This window comes from Carya illinoinensis, chromosome 12, assembly GCF_018687715.1.
Source record: "Carya illinoinensis cultivar Pawnee chromosome 12, C.illinoinensisPawnee_v1, whole genome shotgun sequence".
NCBI classification, from domain to species: Eukaryota; Viridiplantae; Streptophyta; class Magnoliopsida; order Fagales; family Juglandaceae; genus Carya; species Carya illinoinensis.
The window spans coordinates 24,269,935-24,285,369 of record NC_056763.1 but is presented as its reverse complement, the minus strand read 5'-3'; the positions used below and the strand labels follow the sequence as shown (position 1 = coordinate 24,285,369).

The following is a 15,435-nucleotide window of genomic DNA, read 5'->3' as shown; positions in this document are numbered from 1 at the left end:
CCCATCATGTCGTGCACCACCATGGCTCACCTTCAGCAAGCCATGCCCACCATGCCGTGCACCACCACGGCTCACCACCAGCTAGCCATGTCGCACCACCCTGACTCACCATCAGCCAGCCATGCCGTGCACCACCATGGCTCACCACCCAACAAACTATGACTGTACCACCTGACCATGGACCAACCTGACCACCGTGCACCACCTAACCCACCATGGGCCATGCATGCCACGGCCAGCCTTGGTCCATGGCCATTATATTGTTATTTATTTTATTTATTTAATTTGCTGTATTTATTTATTTTCTAGGGACCTATTGGGGGTTTCCAATTTGTTTTTTTTATAAATAGGACCTCCTTCATTTGCTTTAGGATCTTTTGGCAAACTCCTAGAGGGAAGACTATTGTTTGAGAGATCATAAATTGGTGCCTTTATACTTAGGCTTTTTGGGTGCAATTCGTGAATCCCAAAGAGAGAATCACACTTTACAATTCTTTGAATAAGTGTGATTCATCTATCTTGTTCTTGCAACTTGGTGTAATTCGTAAATCCAAATTGTGTTTATCAATATATGAGATTTATTCATTACTTGTGCAATCCGTGAATCAAGTAGTGATTTATCCTTGTTTATGTTTTTGGTTCATTCAAGTTCATTACTATTTTGCTATTGTTCTTGAGTGTTCTTCGTTGTTCTTGAGTGTTCTTCATTTTGTTCTTCATTGTTCATGCATGTTCTTCATTGTATTCATGCGTGTTCATCCTTGTTCTTGAGGTGATTCTTATTGAATTTGGCTCATTCAATCCGTCCAACCCCTCAAAATCGCCCACCATAGTGTTTGTCAACTTTCCATAGTTGATTGCTTCATCCATTTTACCCTAGCCGACCACCCCATCTTCCAATTAAGATTCCTATCATTTAGGAATCTTAATTGATCCCTAAAATCACTCCCATAATCAGCCATTCATATCTCCATCATATCCCAAGATTTTAGAAAGGTCATCTCTAAGATTCTAGGAAGTTTGACTTCCAAGATTTTAGGAAACTTCCTAAAATCCCTCCATCACCAAAAATTCGGCCAACCCTAGGTTGCCCACTCAACATCACTCATCTTCCATCCTAGCCACCCATCTTACATCTTCCAAACCCTAAACACAACTTTCAAACCCTAAACCATCTTCCAAGTGGCGCCTACACTAGCACACACTTGTGCCGTGCGCCCCTCACCCTTGAACCACACAACCCTTCATCTTTCATCACTCCATACACCCATCTTAGCCTAAACACTTAACCCCACCATCCCCAAGTGGTCATATTGACCACCTTTGCACGTGAGCCAAGCAAGAGAGGAACCAAGGTTCGGTCATCACAAGGCCACTATTGGCATGGAGGACTTGGTGTTTTGGGTCTAGACTGAGGACCCCAACACTGTACGCTCCAGACGGCATACTAGTATTTTTCTTTTATAACAGCGATTGAGGGGAGAGATGGATTAGGATTATTTTTTGTCTATATAAAAATAATTTGGGATAATTATTGTTAATGACCTGAATTTAATTATTAAAAAATAATTTATACAAATCTTAAATATTAAATAGGAAAATCATGTGTAGATTTCTGTAAAAAAAAAAGTGAATTATATCTTAAAAATGATGGATTGAAAATTTCGCTCAATCACCTGAACCAACTAATTTACACACCTAATTTTATTTTAGCGAGACTCACTTTTTACAAATGAATTACGTAAGATTTATCTATTATAGACTTATACCTAATATTATTTTTATTTCTTTATTATTATACTCTGCTCTTATTTTTATCTAAAAAATAATAATCAGCATCACATAAAATTAAAATATTAGTTGCTTATAAAATAATTAAAATATTAGTCAATAACTTAAGAAATCTTAGAGGTGAGAGGGAGTTATTGGGTTGGTGAGTGCATGTGTATTTTATGGTTAGGAAGAGATGGTTTGGTTAAAAAATAAATCTATAAATTGACATGATTAATATATAATATATTAAGACTAGGTTTATGAGTTTAATTTTATAAAATCATTTTATAGATCTAGTACTTTTCAAACTTAAATTAAGGAAAGAGAGAAGTTGAAGGTAGTGGTTTAAGTAATGATTTTTACAAATTTTGCATAATCATTTAGTTAAAAAAAACAATCCTAAAATTGTCACACTCTAAACTTTTACATAACTCTAGTGGCGGAACTACATGCATCTAAAAATATTATGAAAAATCAAAATATACCTTTGTTTTTAATCATAATTTTATAAATATAGAAAATAACTCATCTAAAAAAATTTATAATCTCTCTTTAATCTATAAAATTTTAATATACTTAGAAATATCTCTTCAATTTTCTTCCTGTAGTCTCGAAATTTTATATAATTTTTGTATATTATTTATTTTTAAGAGTGTGGTCTGACCAAAATTAAATTAAATTAAAACTAAGTTTATGAGAAATAATAAACTTATTAATATAGATTTTAAAGTTTTATATTATACAATATTAGGCTTCTTAATTTGGAATCTAAAGTAAAAATACAAGAAAAATAATTTGAGATTAGTGATCTATATGAAAAATAGTTGAGAGGTTTTATCCTCTAGACTTCATTGAACAAGAAAAATCTTATTTAAGGTATCTATTATAGTATTATATGCTTAATGTGACATGAAAATATATAGAGTTTACATGAAACTTAATAAACTAGCTTACATATATACTAAAATGAAATATGACATTCTAAAAGATCACTTGATAATTTATACGAAGTAAATAAATTATAAATATTTTATTATAAAAATAATAATAGATGAATATTATTTGATAAAATATTATCGTCAAAAAATTTGAAGCATATATTTAAGATATTTTATTTTTAAAATTTTATTTTTACATGTATATTACAAAGATATCTAATTTTATATATACTTATATTTTTATAATTTTTAAATTTCAATATATCGCATACTCGAAAATTTGGCCCCTTAAAATAATTCCTAGTTCGCCACTACATAACTAGGATGGTTTTGTATTGAGGTAGAGCAAAACAATGGTGGCATACAACATAGCTTAAAGGAAAGCTAACAATGGTAGCGACAGTACGAGATGCATTTTATCAGTTCATCTCGACTTCAACCACGTCCACGTTGCTTTTGTCTCCTGATTTTCACGTTTTTTTTCATTTTTCTTTTCTTTTACGTTAGATTAATGTATTGGTACCAAATCGAAGTTTTTATTTTTTATCGGATACAACTATTGACCGATGGCATAGAGTGCATCATATATAAAAAAAAATAACATAATCAATCATATTAATGAAATACAAAAAAATATATATATATAAAAATAATTATATATAAAAAATTTTATATAAAAATAATGCAAACAAAATTAGAGTGAAAGAGAAAGTTATGTTTGAATTCAAAAATCATTTTAATATTTTATTTAAAATATTAAGCAATAAAAAAATATTGAAACTTTTTTTTTAAGAAAATAATTGGTTACTTTTATTCACAAATTGACGTGAAAATACACACGTTTCTCTGTTATAAATTAAATTCTATTATAAGTGTATTATCTAAAATTTTTATGGGATAAAATTTAGGAGGAGGTGCTTGTTCACGGTAAGTACCACCCTTTTTATCTTCAATTCACACTGTAGTTGTGGAAGTTGCTAGATTCTTCACATATTCAAAAGGGATTGGCATCTCTCGTACTTATTGTTCTGATTTTTAATACAAAGTAAGAGTGCCCTGAAGACGTTATGATATTTATTATAACAATAAAAATTTTAAATAAACAATAAATATGGTCAGACTCAAATATTAAATCTCTCTTCTAATTTAAGTTTGGATTTCCAGTTAATAACCAAATCTATGAATGCAAATCTTATAATAAAGATATGATGTGTAAAATGAATAACCCGATTAACATGATTGCAATCTCCGAAAGTTTAGTGTAAAATCGTGATAGACGAGTATTAGTAAACTCATTGCCCCAAGAGCAATAATGGACAAGGGGTGCCACCCCACGTACGTCCACTGCCCCGGCCCTACTTGGGTTGGGTGGGAACCCCGCCATCCCATGCGGGGGAGGGGGGCCCTACCTGCAAGCAAAAAACCCAATAGAGCCAAGGGCGCGGTATGGGCTCAGGCTTGCCCCCCTCCGCATCCCGAGCTCTAAGCCCAACCCAAATTAAGATATAATTATATATACATAACCCCAAGGGGTGGGCCCAAGTGATAAAAGCCTTAATATCGAGGTATCATTCCATTCAAGGTCCAAGCTTCAATATCTCATAGTGCAAACAATCTTTGGAGCCACACCTTTTTTATTTTTATAAGTACGAAGATATTTTATTGATCCACGTAAATAGGCCAAGCCCAAGTACATAGGTAGTATACAAGAAAAAAGCCTATTTACAATCTAAGTGCTATGGATAGTAGCGGAAAAGTCACTAAGACTCGTTACATTCAAAACTATAGTAGATGCCCAAAGGAGTAGGGTGTAAAAGAAAAAAACTTGAAAAGCATCCGGAGAATGTTCCTTATTCTCAAAACAGCGATCATTTCTTTCGGTCCACATGCACCACAGTAAGCATAAAGGTACAATCTTCCATATAGCTGCAATCTGGCAATTCCCTCTTAGCCCTTGCCAGCAAGACCGTAAATCGATCACCCTCCATGGCATGGCCCAAGCAATGCCAAGCCTCGAGAAAATCTCATACCATAATACCTTTACTATGTCGCAATGAAGGAGAAGGTGGTCCACTGATTCAGCATTGTGTTTGCACATGAAATATCAATCCATTATGACGAGTCCACACTTCCTTAGCTAGTCTATGGTTAGTATTTTACCATGAGACACTACCCACCCAAAGAAAACGACCTTGAGGGGAACCTTGCTTCTCCAAATGCTCTTTCAAGGGAAGGCGTTGGGGGAGTGATTCGTCAAGATCTTGTAGTACGAATGGACTGAAAATTTCTTATTCCCTGTGCATGTCCATAATAATCTGTCTTCCCCTCCAGCCCTGATCTTCAAGTCATGTAGCGCACTATAGAAGTCAGTGATAGCACCCACCTCCCAATCTTGCGCTACTCTAGTGAATCTCACGTACGAAAGTATGGAACCAGTGGTAAGACAAATTTTCAGCCACTGAGGAATTTTGATCAAAAGTTATCTTATAAATGGAAGGGAAAACATTTTTTAGAGTGACATCACCACACCAAATATCATGTCAAAATCTAATTTGTGTGCCCCTTCCCACCACAAACCTACAATGACCCCGAAAACCGTCCCATCCACTCCGAATAAATTTCCAAACTCCCACACCATAAGCTCCTCTTACTTCCTTTGTGCACCAGCCACCCCACACACTTCCATATTTGCATTCTAAGATATTTTTCCATAAAGCGTCTCCCTCAAAATGATATCGCCATAACCATTTACCAAGGAAAACCTTGTTAAAAGTTCTCAAATTCCTTATGCCCAAACCACCGCAAGACAGAGGGGTGCATACTGTATTCCATTTGATCAAATGGAATTTCCTTGTATCCTCTAATCCTCCCCATAAGAAATCCCAACAAATCTTCTTCAGTCTATTCGCCACTCCTGCTGGCACTGGGAATAAAGAGAGAAAGTACGTTGGAAGGTTAGAAAAAGTACTTTTAATAAGAATGATTCTCCCCCCCCCCTAGACAAGTAAATTCTCTTCCACCCTGCCAGTTTTCCTTCAAACTTCTCAATGATCCCTTCTCACATAGACTTAGATTTATAAGGGGCCTCAAAGAGGAGTCCAAGATATTTCATAGGCAAGGATGAAACCTTGCAACCCAGGATGGCTGCCACCATACTTAGGTTGTCGACTGAGCCCACATGGACTACTTCTGACTTGGATAAATTCATCTTAAGGCCTGATACAACTTCAAAACAAAGAAGAAGTGCCCGTAAGGAGCGGAACTGTTCCTGGTCTGGGTCACAGAAAATCAATGTATCGTCGGCGAAGAGAAGGTGGGGAAACTGTGAAGCTGCCATGTGTGGAACTGCCCACCGTGAAACCCGAGAGAAAACCCCCTTCCACTGCCCTTCTCAGCATTCTACTTAGCACATCCATGACAAGAATAAATAAAAGTGGAGAGAGAGAGTCCCCTTATCTCAAGCCCCGAGAACTGTTGAAAAATCCTTCAAGAGTGTCATTGACCAAAATAGAGAATCTGACTGTTGTAATATAGTGCTTTATCCACTGGCACCATCGTGCCCCAAAACCGTACCTACCAAGGATATACAACAAAAAATCCCAATGCACGTGATCAAAAGCCTTTTCTATGTCTAGTTTACATAAGATACCTGGAATGCCAGATCGGATTCTACTCTCTAGGCACTCATTGGCGATGAGGGCAGAGTCAAGAATTTGTCTTCCTTTCACAAAAGAGTTTTGGGACTTCAAGATGATCTTTCCCAATACTTCGCTCAACTGCTTCGCTAAAACTTTGGAAATGATCTTATAAACCCCACTTATCAAACTTATGGGATGGAAATCATTCACTTTTACTGACCTTGCCCTCTTGGAAATAAGGGTGATGAAAGAGGCATTGAGGCTCTTCTCGAATTTCGTGAGTATGAAATTCAATAAAAACCTTCATAAGATCCTCCTTGACAATGTCCCAACAAGCATAAAAGAAAGCCATTGAAAAACCATCAAATCCAGGAGCTTTATCTTTATTCATACCTTTTAACACTCCAAGAACCTCGTTTTCATCAAAAGGCCTCTCCAACCAAGTCGCACTTGAGTGATCAATGGAATCAAATTCTAGTTCGTCAACCTTGGGCCTCCAAGTGTATTGCTCCGTCAAAAGCTTCTCATGAAACTGGACAATATGCTCCTTGATGACATCTCTACCCAGTAAAACCCTGCCATCTGCATGGAAAACCTCTACCCAATAAAAGGTTTTTCACACCTTTTAGTGAAAAACCAGCGATTTAATCAATTACATTTAGGAAAATTTTTGAGAATGCAGTGCGTGAACCAGGGTTTACTCTATAGGGGTGGGTCCGAATGGTTTTTGCCTTATAGAGGTTCTCCGACATTTAAAAAAAAAAAGAATATAATTAAATATATAATTTGTTGCCAAAACAACGATAACAAATTTATTTAAAAAAACAAAAAGGATTAAACAACAAACCAAGAGGGGGTAAAAACAAAAAACAAAAATAAACTGCAGATGCTCAGTATCAAGAGTATCAAGAGAAAAATAAAAAGGGATGCACAAAGTTTCTGATATAAATCCATTTTTCATAAATAAGTATGCTCCAGAAGTTACAAACTAACAAAAATTGCTGCAGAATCACGGGAAAGAAAACCTACTTCATGGGCGTCTCTAGTTATAGAAGTTCAATAAGAGGATTATAGAACGCCCAAAGATGGCAATTTATCCCAGGAAATTCATAATAACCAAATGAAGCACCAAATTGCACAGAACAAAATCTGCAAAAGCACGCTCCGGCGGCAAGTCCTGCAATTGGGTGTAACATATGACAATTAGTAAGAATCAAATGTGTCTTTTTATAAGCAAGTAAGAATGAGTGTTATCAAGATCATTAAAATCTACACTTGTATTTACTCCAATTTTGCATCTTTCAGGGGGTGCTAGAGCGGAAAGGTGCAGGATGGGAGTGGGGCAAAGAGGGATGGGAATTATATATTTTTGAGAAATCCTGCAAGTCGGAATTCAGTTGGATTCCAAAATACTGTACCAATAACCGAACCACACTAAATTTAAATTCCTACAATACGTTGCCTGCAAATTTTATTTACTACGCTCTCTTAAGTAACGATCTGAACACAAAAGGAAACAACTTCGAGAATGAAACAAATTTACCTTGAATTCCTTGTTTTCTCTGTTCACTTGGATGCGAAGACAAACTGTAGACAATGAAACCAATCAGCCTCAGACCAAAGGAGGCAAAAAAAAAACCCACAGCAAAGAGAGCAGGAATTCCCCCTGTGAGGTGGCTTTTTTTTAAAACTTCCATGTGTTCACAACCATGCAAAGGTCACGCAAGTCAAATTTCTCAACATTTACTATTTCGCCTTTTAATTGAAACAGTTGTTCTCTCTATTTATTTTAGACCGCATTGCTCCATTTGTAATTACTTCAGCCTTTGTTATCTCTATGGTGCCTTTACCGACCATCTCCTTCCACCCCTAAACTGTCCTACTTAAATACAGCCCTCGATGCAAATAATATATATATGTGCATGTATGTATGCTATATGCATGCATGATTCAAGTTTCTTACAGCCCTTCCAACAATAAAAAAATATGATTTCTAAGGCCTAAAGGAAGCATCAGATTAATTTCTCACTAGCCTTGCAATAATAAGATCATTTTGACAGAGACCAATGTCCAGTGCCTTCATACAGCCTATAACTTACGGGACTAGTTTCCACCATGTCTTCTCTTTTGGCTCTAGACAATATATTTAAGCAGGTTATTAGGGTTGGCATTACCTATTTCATTGAGAACTCCATGCCTGGGCTTTCAAGATTGAATTATAAGACCAGTTCTGGCACTATCTAATCAGCACACAATGCAGATTGGATGTCATGAAGTATATATGAGTACAAAAAGTGGAGCATGCTTGAGAAAAATGTACAACAGAAATCTGTCACCAATACTACTTCACCTTACTAGATAATATTTGAGGGCACAGCAGTTCCAACTGAAGATAAGTCATGGTTCAGCAGGGAGTTCCAACTACCCGGATTGCAAATAAGTTTCTTCCCTCTCTTTATGTGGTTCACTCCTCACAAAAAAAGGTAAACTAAATATTCTGCTTACCAGCAAGGACTGCCGTCCCTATGCAAGAAAGTAGGCCGGAAAGAAATGCGTTGAATGGAAATGAACCAACTATGGCGATGTAAGCTATCTGGTTATCAGCATTAGATTTAAACATGTCAGAACCGGTCCACATAAAATCTAGAAGCAGTTAAAATCTTATCTCTGATAGGCTTTGACTGTGAAAATAAAAGGCTGGAACAAGAAGAGATATACCACAGCCATAATATATAGAGGTTATGAACAAAGAGATTGCAGATCAATAATAGAGCAACGAGGAAATCTAAACAAGCATGATCAGCCACATCGATATGAAATGTAACTTACCGTATCTAGCAATTCAAAATAATTTAACTCAGTGCATCTAATTTTTTTTTTTTTTTAATAAGTAATAAGAAATTATATTGATATAAAGATAGACGTAAGCCAGGTACACCGGAAGTATACACGTGAATACACTGCTTTAAGAGCTAGAAACTGTTAGAAGAAAATCATGGAAACTGAGACCATTAAAATCTAAGATTTGATTAAATTGAATACTAATCCTCCCTAAAAACGATCTGTGTAGCCTTGCATCGAAGGAGGCTTTGGAAGTTGAATTATTCAAGCCATAGAAAGGTAATCGCGAGCTAGCGAAACAAAAGCCCTCATACAACCACTAATTCATTGGCCTGGGAGATCTATAAAACAATTCCATACGCACAAATACACACGCACATTGAAAACGTACACATATGAATACATTGAACCGTAGAGTACCTGGATGAGAGCAGTGAAGACAGCGAAACCAACATAGAGATCGATGATCTGCAGAAAAATACGATTCGGGTTAAAATCTTGAACTTTTATAGCCTCTAGGAAGAGAAATTGAGAAAGAGAGCGAGAGGGCTGAGTGGGACCTTGAGATTAGTGGGGGTAGCTGCATAAGCAGAACGGAAAGAGTGCAAAAGAGCTTGGGCGTCCTTGCTCGTCGATCTCGCCATTGCAAGCAAAACCTTGCTCCTCGATTCACTGCTCACCAATACAAGATTCAGAGCAAAGTGGACAGGAAAACCCTCCACTTTATCATGTTCCGAGGCGGACCTCATGGGCCTTTCCAGAGACGGCCCGGAAGGAACGCCTTGGGCATACTCCAAGTCTAACGGGTGGGATTTAGATTGATTTTAGATATTTTGTAAATAGTAATAAAAAATAATAATATAATATTAAATAGTAATTAATAATATTAAAAAATAAATAATAAATAATAATAAATAATAATTGAGTATTCTAATAATATTCTGATACTCAAACTAGCCAGATTTTTATACTAGATCAAAGAAATTGGTCTAAATGATATATTGTTGAAGAGTTCTTTTACTTAGCAGTCTTACACTGCATACTGGTTGAGAAAATATAAATAAAAATAAATAAATAAAAAGTGTGTAGTTTAAGACTGTTAAATATAATTTTTCATTATTGAATTTTTTTTTTTTTAAGAAGATGGCGGTATCTTAATTTTATTGATAGCCATCACTTATGACGAAAGAAATCCGTGATTACAAACTAAAAGTCTGGATTTACAAATATTCAAAAAGATCAAAATCAGGCAAAAAATCATAGCCATCAAACCAAATTATATATTTTGGAAAATTATTTATATAATACTTAAGTGTTAATTACATGACATCTTATGATATTAAATATACAATATGTCGGTATTTCGAATAGACCCTCTTCTGGACGATTATGCCGTTCACAGTCCTTCAACGGCAACAAATAACAAATAGACACGTTAGCAATCCATAATAAAATCTCCTGAACCACATTATAGGGGATATCAAATTGTGAACAGAGGTGGACCAGTTCTTCACTCTTATCACAAATGTTTTTTTGTGACGCTTTAGATAATGCTAGAGAATGCAGACCCAATCCATTTAACCTTTTGCACCTGTTTCAAATACAATGAGTTATGCAAGATTCAAAACGCAAATATAGGTAAAGGAACCATATTCATCCAAAAAGATGACACTTTCACAAAAAACCCGATGAGCAAGATGGAGATCAAATTTCTGAATAAATAGCCGAAATCTTTCATTTTCCAGTAAAAAGAAATCCAAAACAAGGAAGAAGAAAAACTTAGAAGTAAAATATAGAGAAGCGCGTACATTAACAAAACGCTGATGAAATCGAAGGGGCTTCCGGCGGTGGAAGTGAGTTTTTAGAGAATGGAAATGACAAGATCATCAGGCAAGGCATCGAACAAGTCAGACTTTGTGTTTCCATCAATGGCTTTGATTTAAGATACCAACTATTTCTCTTGCTTGCTCTGTCTTTCTCTCTCTTTCTTGGAAACAACTAGTTCTTTGTTTTTGGTGTTGAGCAGTGTGTGGAAGGAAGTCTTTATTTTCACGATCTAAATTTTTTCTTTCTTCTGAACCATGCATTTTCACCAAGTGGGCTTCTTATTTCGTGCATAAGCCATTTGCCTTTTGGTTGTTGGAAAAAATTGCTCTGCTTTTCTCTATTCAAGCCAACAAGGTTAGCGTTAGTAATCGGTGCAAAACTGCAAGTGTACAATATCGTAGTTTTATAGTAAAATGATAAGAAGAGTATCGTCCTCATGGATTGGTAACTTATTTTTGACAAATACCGAAATTATACTAATCTTGATTTTATCTATAGAAATCACTAAGATTTTTATAATTGTAATTTAAAATAAAATCAATTCAAAGAAAAATATGCAAAGGAAAATAAAAGATGTTCGAAGATCAAATTAATGGGAAAGAAACTTCTAGGAAATCGATTTTACCTAATTCCTCATTATGTTTTACTCATCTAACTAATTTAATTTAATTATTTCTATTTATTAGCAAATCTCTAATTCATCCAAAAGCCTCTTTCAATAGTCAATTGAAAATTATTCTTATTCATCATTTTACACAAGAGTATGCAAATTAATAAAATAAGAAGCAATAAGACTAATGATTTAAATACTACATAGATTCATATAAGTCTTTCAATATCTATATTTACCTATGCTAAAATATTCAATATCTATCCTATAATTCTCTCTTTCGATAACAAATCATAAGATTAAAATCATCTAACTAATGACCAGTTAATTAGAAGCAATAAACTCAGAATAAATCAGATAAACAAAGAAATAATTACTTTAAATTAGTTTAGAAAATCAAGTATAGTTTGGAACTAGATTATATCATTTTCCTAAAATAAATAAAATTTAGTTCATGTTAAAAATTAAATTCAACATAAACGAATTCACCATAATTTTTCTGAGAATAATAGAAGGAAAATAAATACTGAAAAATACTCCTCGCAAATGCAGCTCTCACTCCCAGTGTTCTTGCAGTCGCAGCTCATCTTCAAAAATACCAAGAAAATATTCACTGTCCTTCTCTCCCGTCCGTACCCGTCTATGATCCCAGCGTACGTGCAATGCGTGGAACTTGATTAAAACAACTGGCTTGAAATTTGCTACATCTTCCGTAAAATAAAAAATTAAAGGATAAAGCTGCTCCATTCCTTCCGTAAAGACCAAGTCAAACTTGCCTGTTGCCCTCCACGTCCAAGAGCATATCAAAGCTGTTTTACATGTATAACTAAGAGCCCAACGTACGTCTCACATATTATCATGAGCTTCTAAGTTTTTTTTTTTACCAAGTCAAACTTTCATTAATAAAAAGGGCCCCACGTACATGATTTCAAATCATCTCCTTTCATTTTGCTTTTTTCGTCCAATCTTTTTTTTTTCCTTCAAATTCTCTATCTTCTTCAGGGTTGAAGTCTACTTATAGTTAGGATCCTTCAACTTTCTTTCTTCATCAACTTATCCCTTCTATCTTTAGCATTTTGAAAAAAAATCAAACTTGATTTTTATCCTCAAATTGCATCGGTAAAATTTAGATCTTTATTTTCTTCAAATTTGAAATAAAATTTAAATAACAACAATGAAACCTAAAATCAATGAAAATAAATAAAATTAGACTAAGTTTTAAAGTTAAAAAGTGATAAAATATACTCAATTATACAAGTCATCAAACACTCACAAACTTACAACTTTGTTTGTCTTCAAACAAAAATAAAATAAAATATTACTATATGCAATATCAACTAGACCCTATAGAGAAGTATCATCACTCACCAAGTTATGATCTGAATTTAGATTTTATTACTAGTATCTTATTCTTTTAACATCAAAGATAACAGGAAAATCAATAAAAAAATTAGCAATTTGTCAAGTAAGAGTTAAGCGTTTACTTCAACCTAAAGCTAAGACCTTGAGTGTGTGTGTGTGATATAAACAATTTAACCTTAAACCACCTGCAAACTCTGATAAAAGTAGAACAATTAAAATCATAAAAATTCTCTCAAAATTTAACTCCATAAGTCCAATTTTTAGAAATCATCTCCACTAATGTAGTCAACACCAAAATCAGAGATCAAAAAGTATTTAATCAGATTGTAATGACAGGCCACAGGTGAAGGCTAAGAAAGAAATGGATATGGAAAATCAAAACGAACTGAAAAAATACTTGATGGAAAGAACAATAAAAGAGATATCCACATGATTTAAATCATAACTCTTTCTCGACTATATGCTCATACTAGCGAAATTATTGTTGATGTAATCAACAAAGTAATACCAACTACTTCTTTAACAAAATATGAAGTGATACATACTCTATTTATTGAGTTTTTTCTATTTTTTTCAGCTTCTTTTTTTTCCAGTCACCTCAATTCTCGTAATTTTTTCAAATTTTCAACCACTTCAGCATATTTCTTTTTTCGCCGTTCACTTTCTTTCTTTCTTTCTTTTTCACACTTTGATCAACTAAAGTAAACATAATATGGATAATTTTCTTTGAACTAACTTTCTTTTTAAATATAAATTTTCACCAAAGTATTTTCTCAAAATATAAATGGTAGATTCTTGGTTTTTTTAAGCTTAAAACGGGAATGATTTATGTAGTTAACAAAACAAATAAAGGCTTATGTAAAATAAGGCTCAATGGGGTTAACTATGGAAATACACCACGTAATGATAAGATGATACTTAGGATGGCTGGGAAAGCTTTTTGGTTATGACAAAAAAAATTGCCTAGATCATTTCTCTAATATTTGGTATCAACTAGGATTTCGCCTCAATAATCCATCAACAGATTATAGAGCAAAGCAGGGTTGAACTTCCATCTTCCAGTTAATTCAACTTATTCTCTTCATAAGTAAAATGAAATAAAATAAAAACGACTATGTGCTCAATTATGTTCAAGGTCAAAGATTTAAATCAAAGTACCCACAAAACTCCGCTTGACATAAAAGAAATTTTTGAATTTTTTTTTCAAAACCATCTTCAATCACAAATTTCAAAGTCATAAAGAATTCAATCATACTCAAATATATGCTTGGTAAGAGAATCAAACACTCAAGACTTATAAAATCACAAGTAAAATAAAATAAATAACAAACAATAAGATCAAATGACTATATGAGTTTACACCCCTAAACTTAAACTAAACAATGTCCTCATTGTAATGCAAAAGTGAAAATGATTGAAGAAATGAAAGGAACTTCCCTAATTTCATGATGAATCAACCGTAATTTATAATTTTCAACTCTAATTTATTCATGCTAAATAAACCTGCATCACAATCGAAATTATTAAAAAAAAATGATAAAGATAATATAAAATAAAAGAAAGTTCTATGGGTTGCCTCCTATAAGCGCTTGTTTTAAAGTCTACAGCCAGATTTTTCAATCTTCATCAATTAGGATCCCCAAGAGGAATAAATGCATAGTTCCTCCACTTGTTCTCAATAGTAGTGCTTCAATTTCTGACCATTAACTTTAAATATATTCTATCCTGTCCTTCAAGTCTATTGCTCCAAAAGAGAAAACTTTATCAATTATATAAGAACCTGTCCATATTGATTTTAACTTATCCGGGAAGAGTTTGAGTCATGAATTGAAGAGTAAAACCTGCTATTTTATTGCAAACTCACGTCTAAGAATCTGTTTGTCATGCTACTTCTTCATCCATTTTTTATAGATCTTTGCATTTTCATATGCATCATTCCGGAACTCATCAATCTCATTCAATTGAAGAAGTCGCTTTTCCCCTACTGTCTTTAAATCAAAATTAAAATTTTTTATAGCCCAATAAGCTCTATGCTCTAACTCCATAAGGAGATGACACGTATTTCCAAACACTAATCGGTAATAAGACATCCCAATAGGTATTTTAAAGGTTGTACAGTATGCTCACAAAGCATCATCAAGTTTCTTTACCCAATCCTTTCTATTGGTGTTAACTGTCTTCTCAAGAATGTTCTTGATTTCTCGATTTAAAATTTTATCTTGGCCATTAGTTTGAGGATGGTAAGCAAGTGCTATCTTGTGCTTCACACCATATTTAAAAAGAAGATTATCAAACAACTTGTTGTAAAAGTGGGTCCCTTCGTCACTAATAATTGCTCGTGAAGTGCCAAATTTTGTGAATATATTCTTATGCAAAAATTTGAGCACTACCTTTGCATCATTTGTTATTATAGCAATTGCTTCCACTCATTTTGACACATAATCAA

At 34.0% G+C, this 15,435-nt stretch overlaps 2 protein-coding genes across 3 annotated transcripts; both read right to left on the bottom strand.

Annotated features, from left to right (window-relative positions):
- Window positions 1–6,249: 6,249 nt before the first annotated feature.
- Window positions 6,250–7,101, bottom strand: LOC122289359. Its single transcript, XM_043096338.1, has 4 exons — window positions 7,041–7,101; window positions 6,570–6,946; window positions 6,361–6,487; window positions 6,250–6,284 (listed from the first exon to the last, which is right to left on the bottom strand). The coding sequence occupies exons 1-4, from the start codon at window positions 7,099–7,101 to the stop codon at window positions 6,250–6,252; spliced, it is 600 nt and encodes a 199-aa protein (XP_042952272.1).
- A 184-nt stretch (window positions 7,102–7,285) lies between these two features.
- On the bottom strand, window positions 7,286–9,954 carry LOC122290312 (dolichyl-diphosphooligosaccharide--protein glycosyltransferase subunit DAD1-like). Of its 2 annotated transcripts, XM_043097948.1 has the most exons (6): window positions 9,751–9,954; window positions 9,611–9,658; window positions 8,855–8,942; window positions 7,893–7,936; window positions 7,623–7,728; window positions 7,286–7,526 (listed from the first exon to the last, which is right to left on the bottom strand). In XM_043097948.1, the coding sequence occupies exons 1-5, from the start codon at window positions 9,937–9,939 to the stop codon at window positions 7,651–7,653; spliced, it is 447 nt and encodes a 148-aa protein (XP_042953882.1). In that variant the 5' UTR covers window positions 9,940–9,954; the 3' UTR covers window positions 7,286–7,526; window positions 7,623–7,650. The 2 variants fall into 2 exon arrangements, with proteins under 2 accessions (XP_042953882.1, XP_042953881.1); XM_043097947.1 differs by lacking the exon at window positions 7,623–7,728.
- Between the last annotated feature and the right edge of the window lie 5,481 nt (window positions 9,955–15,435).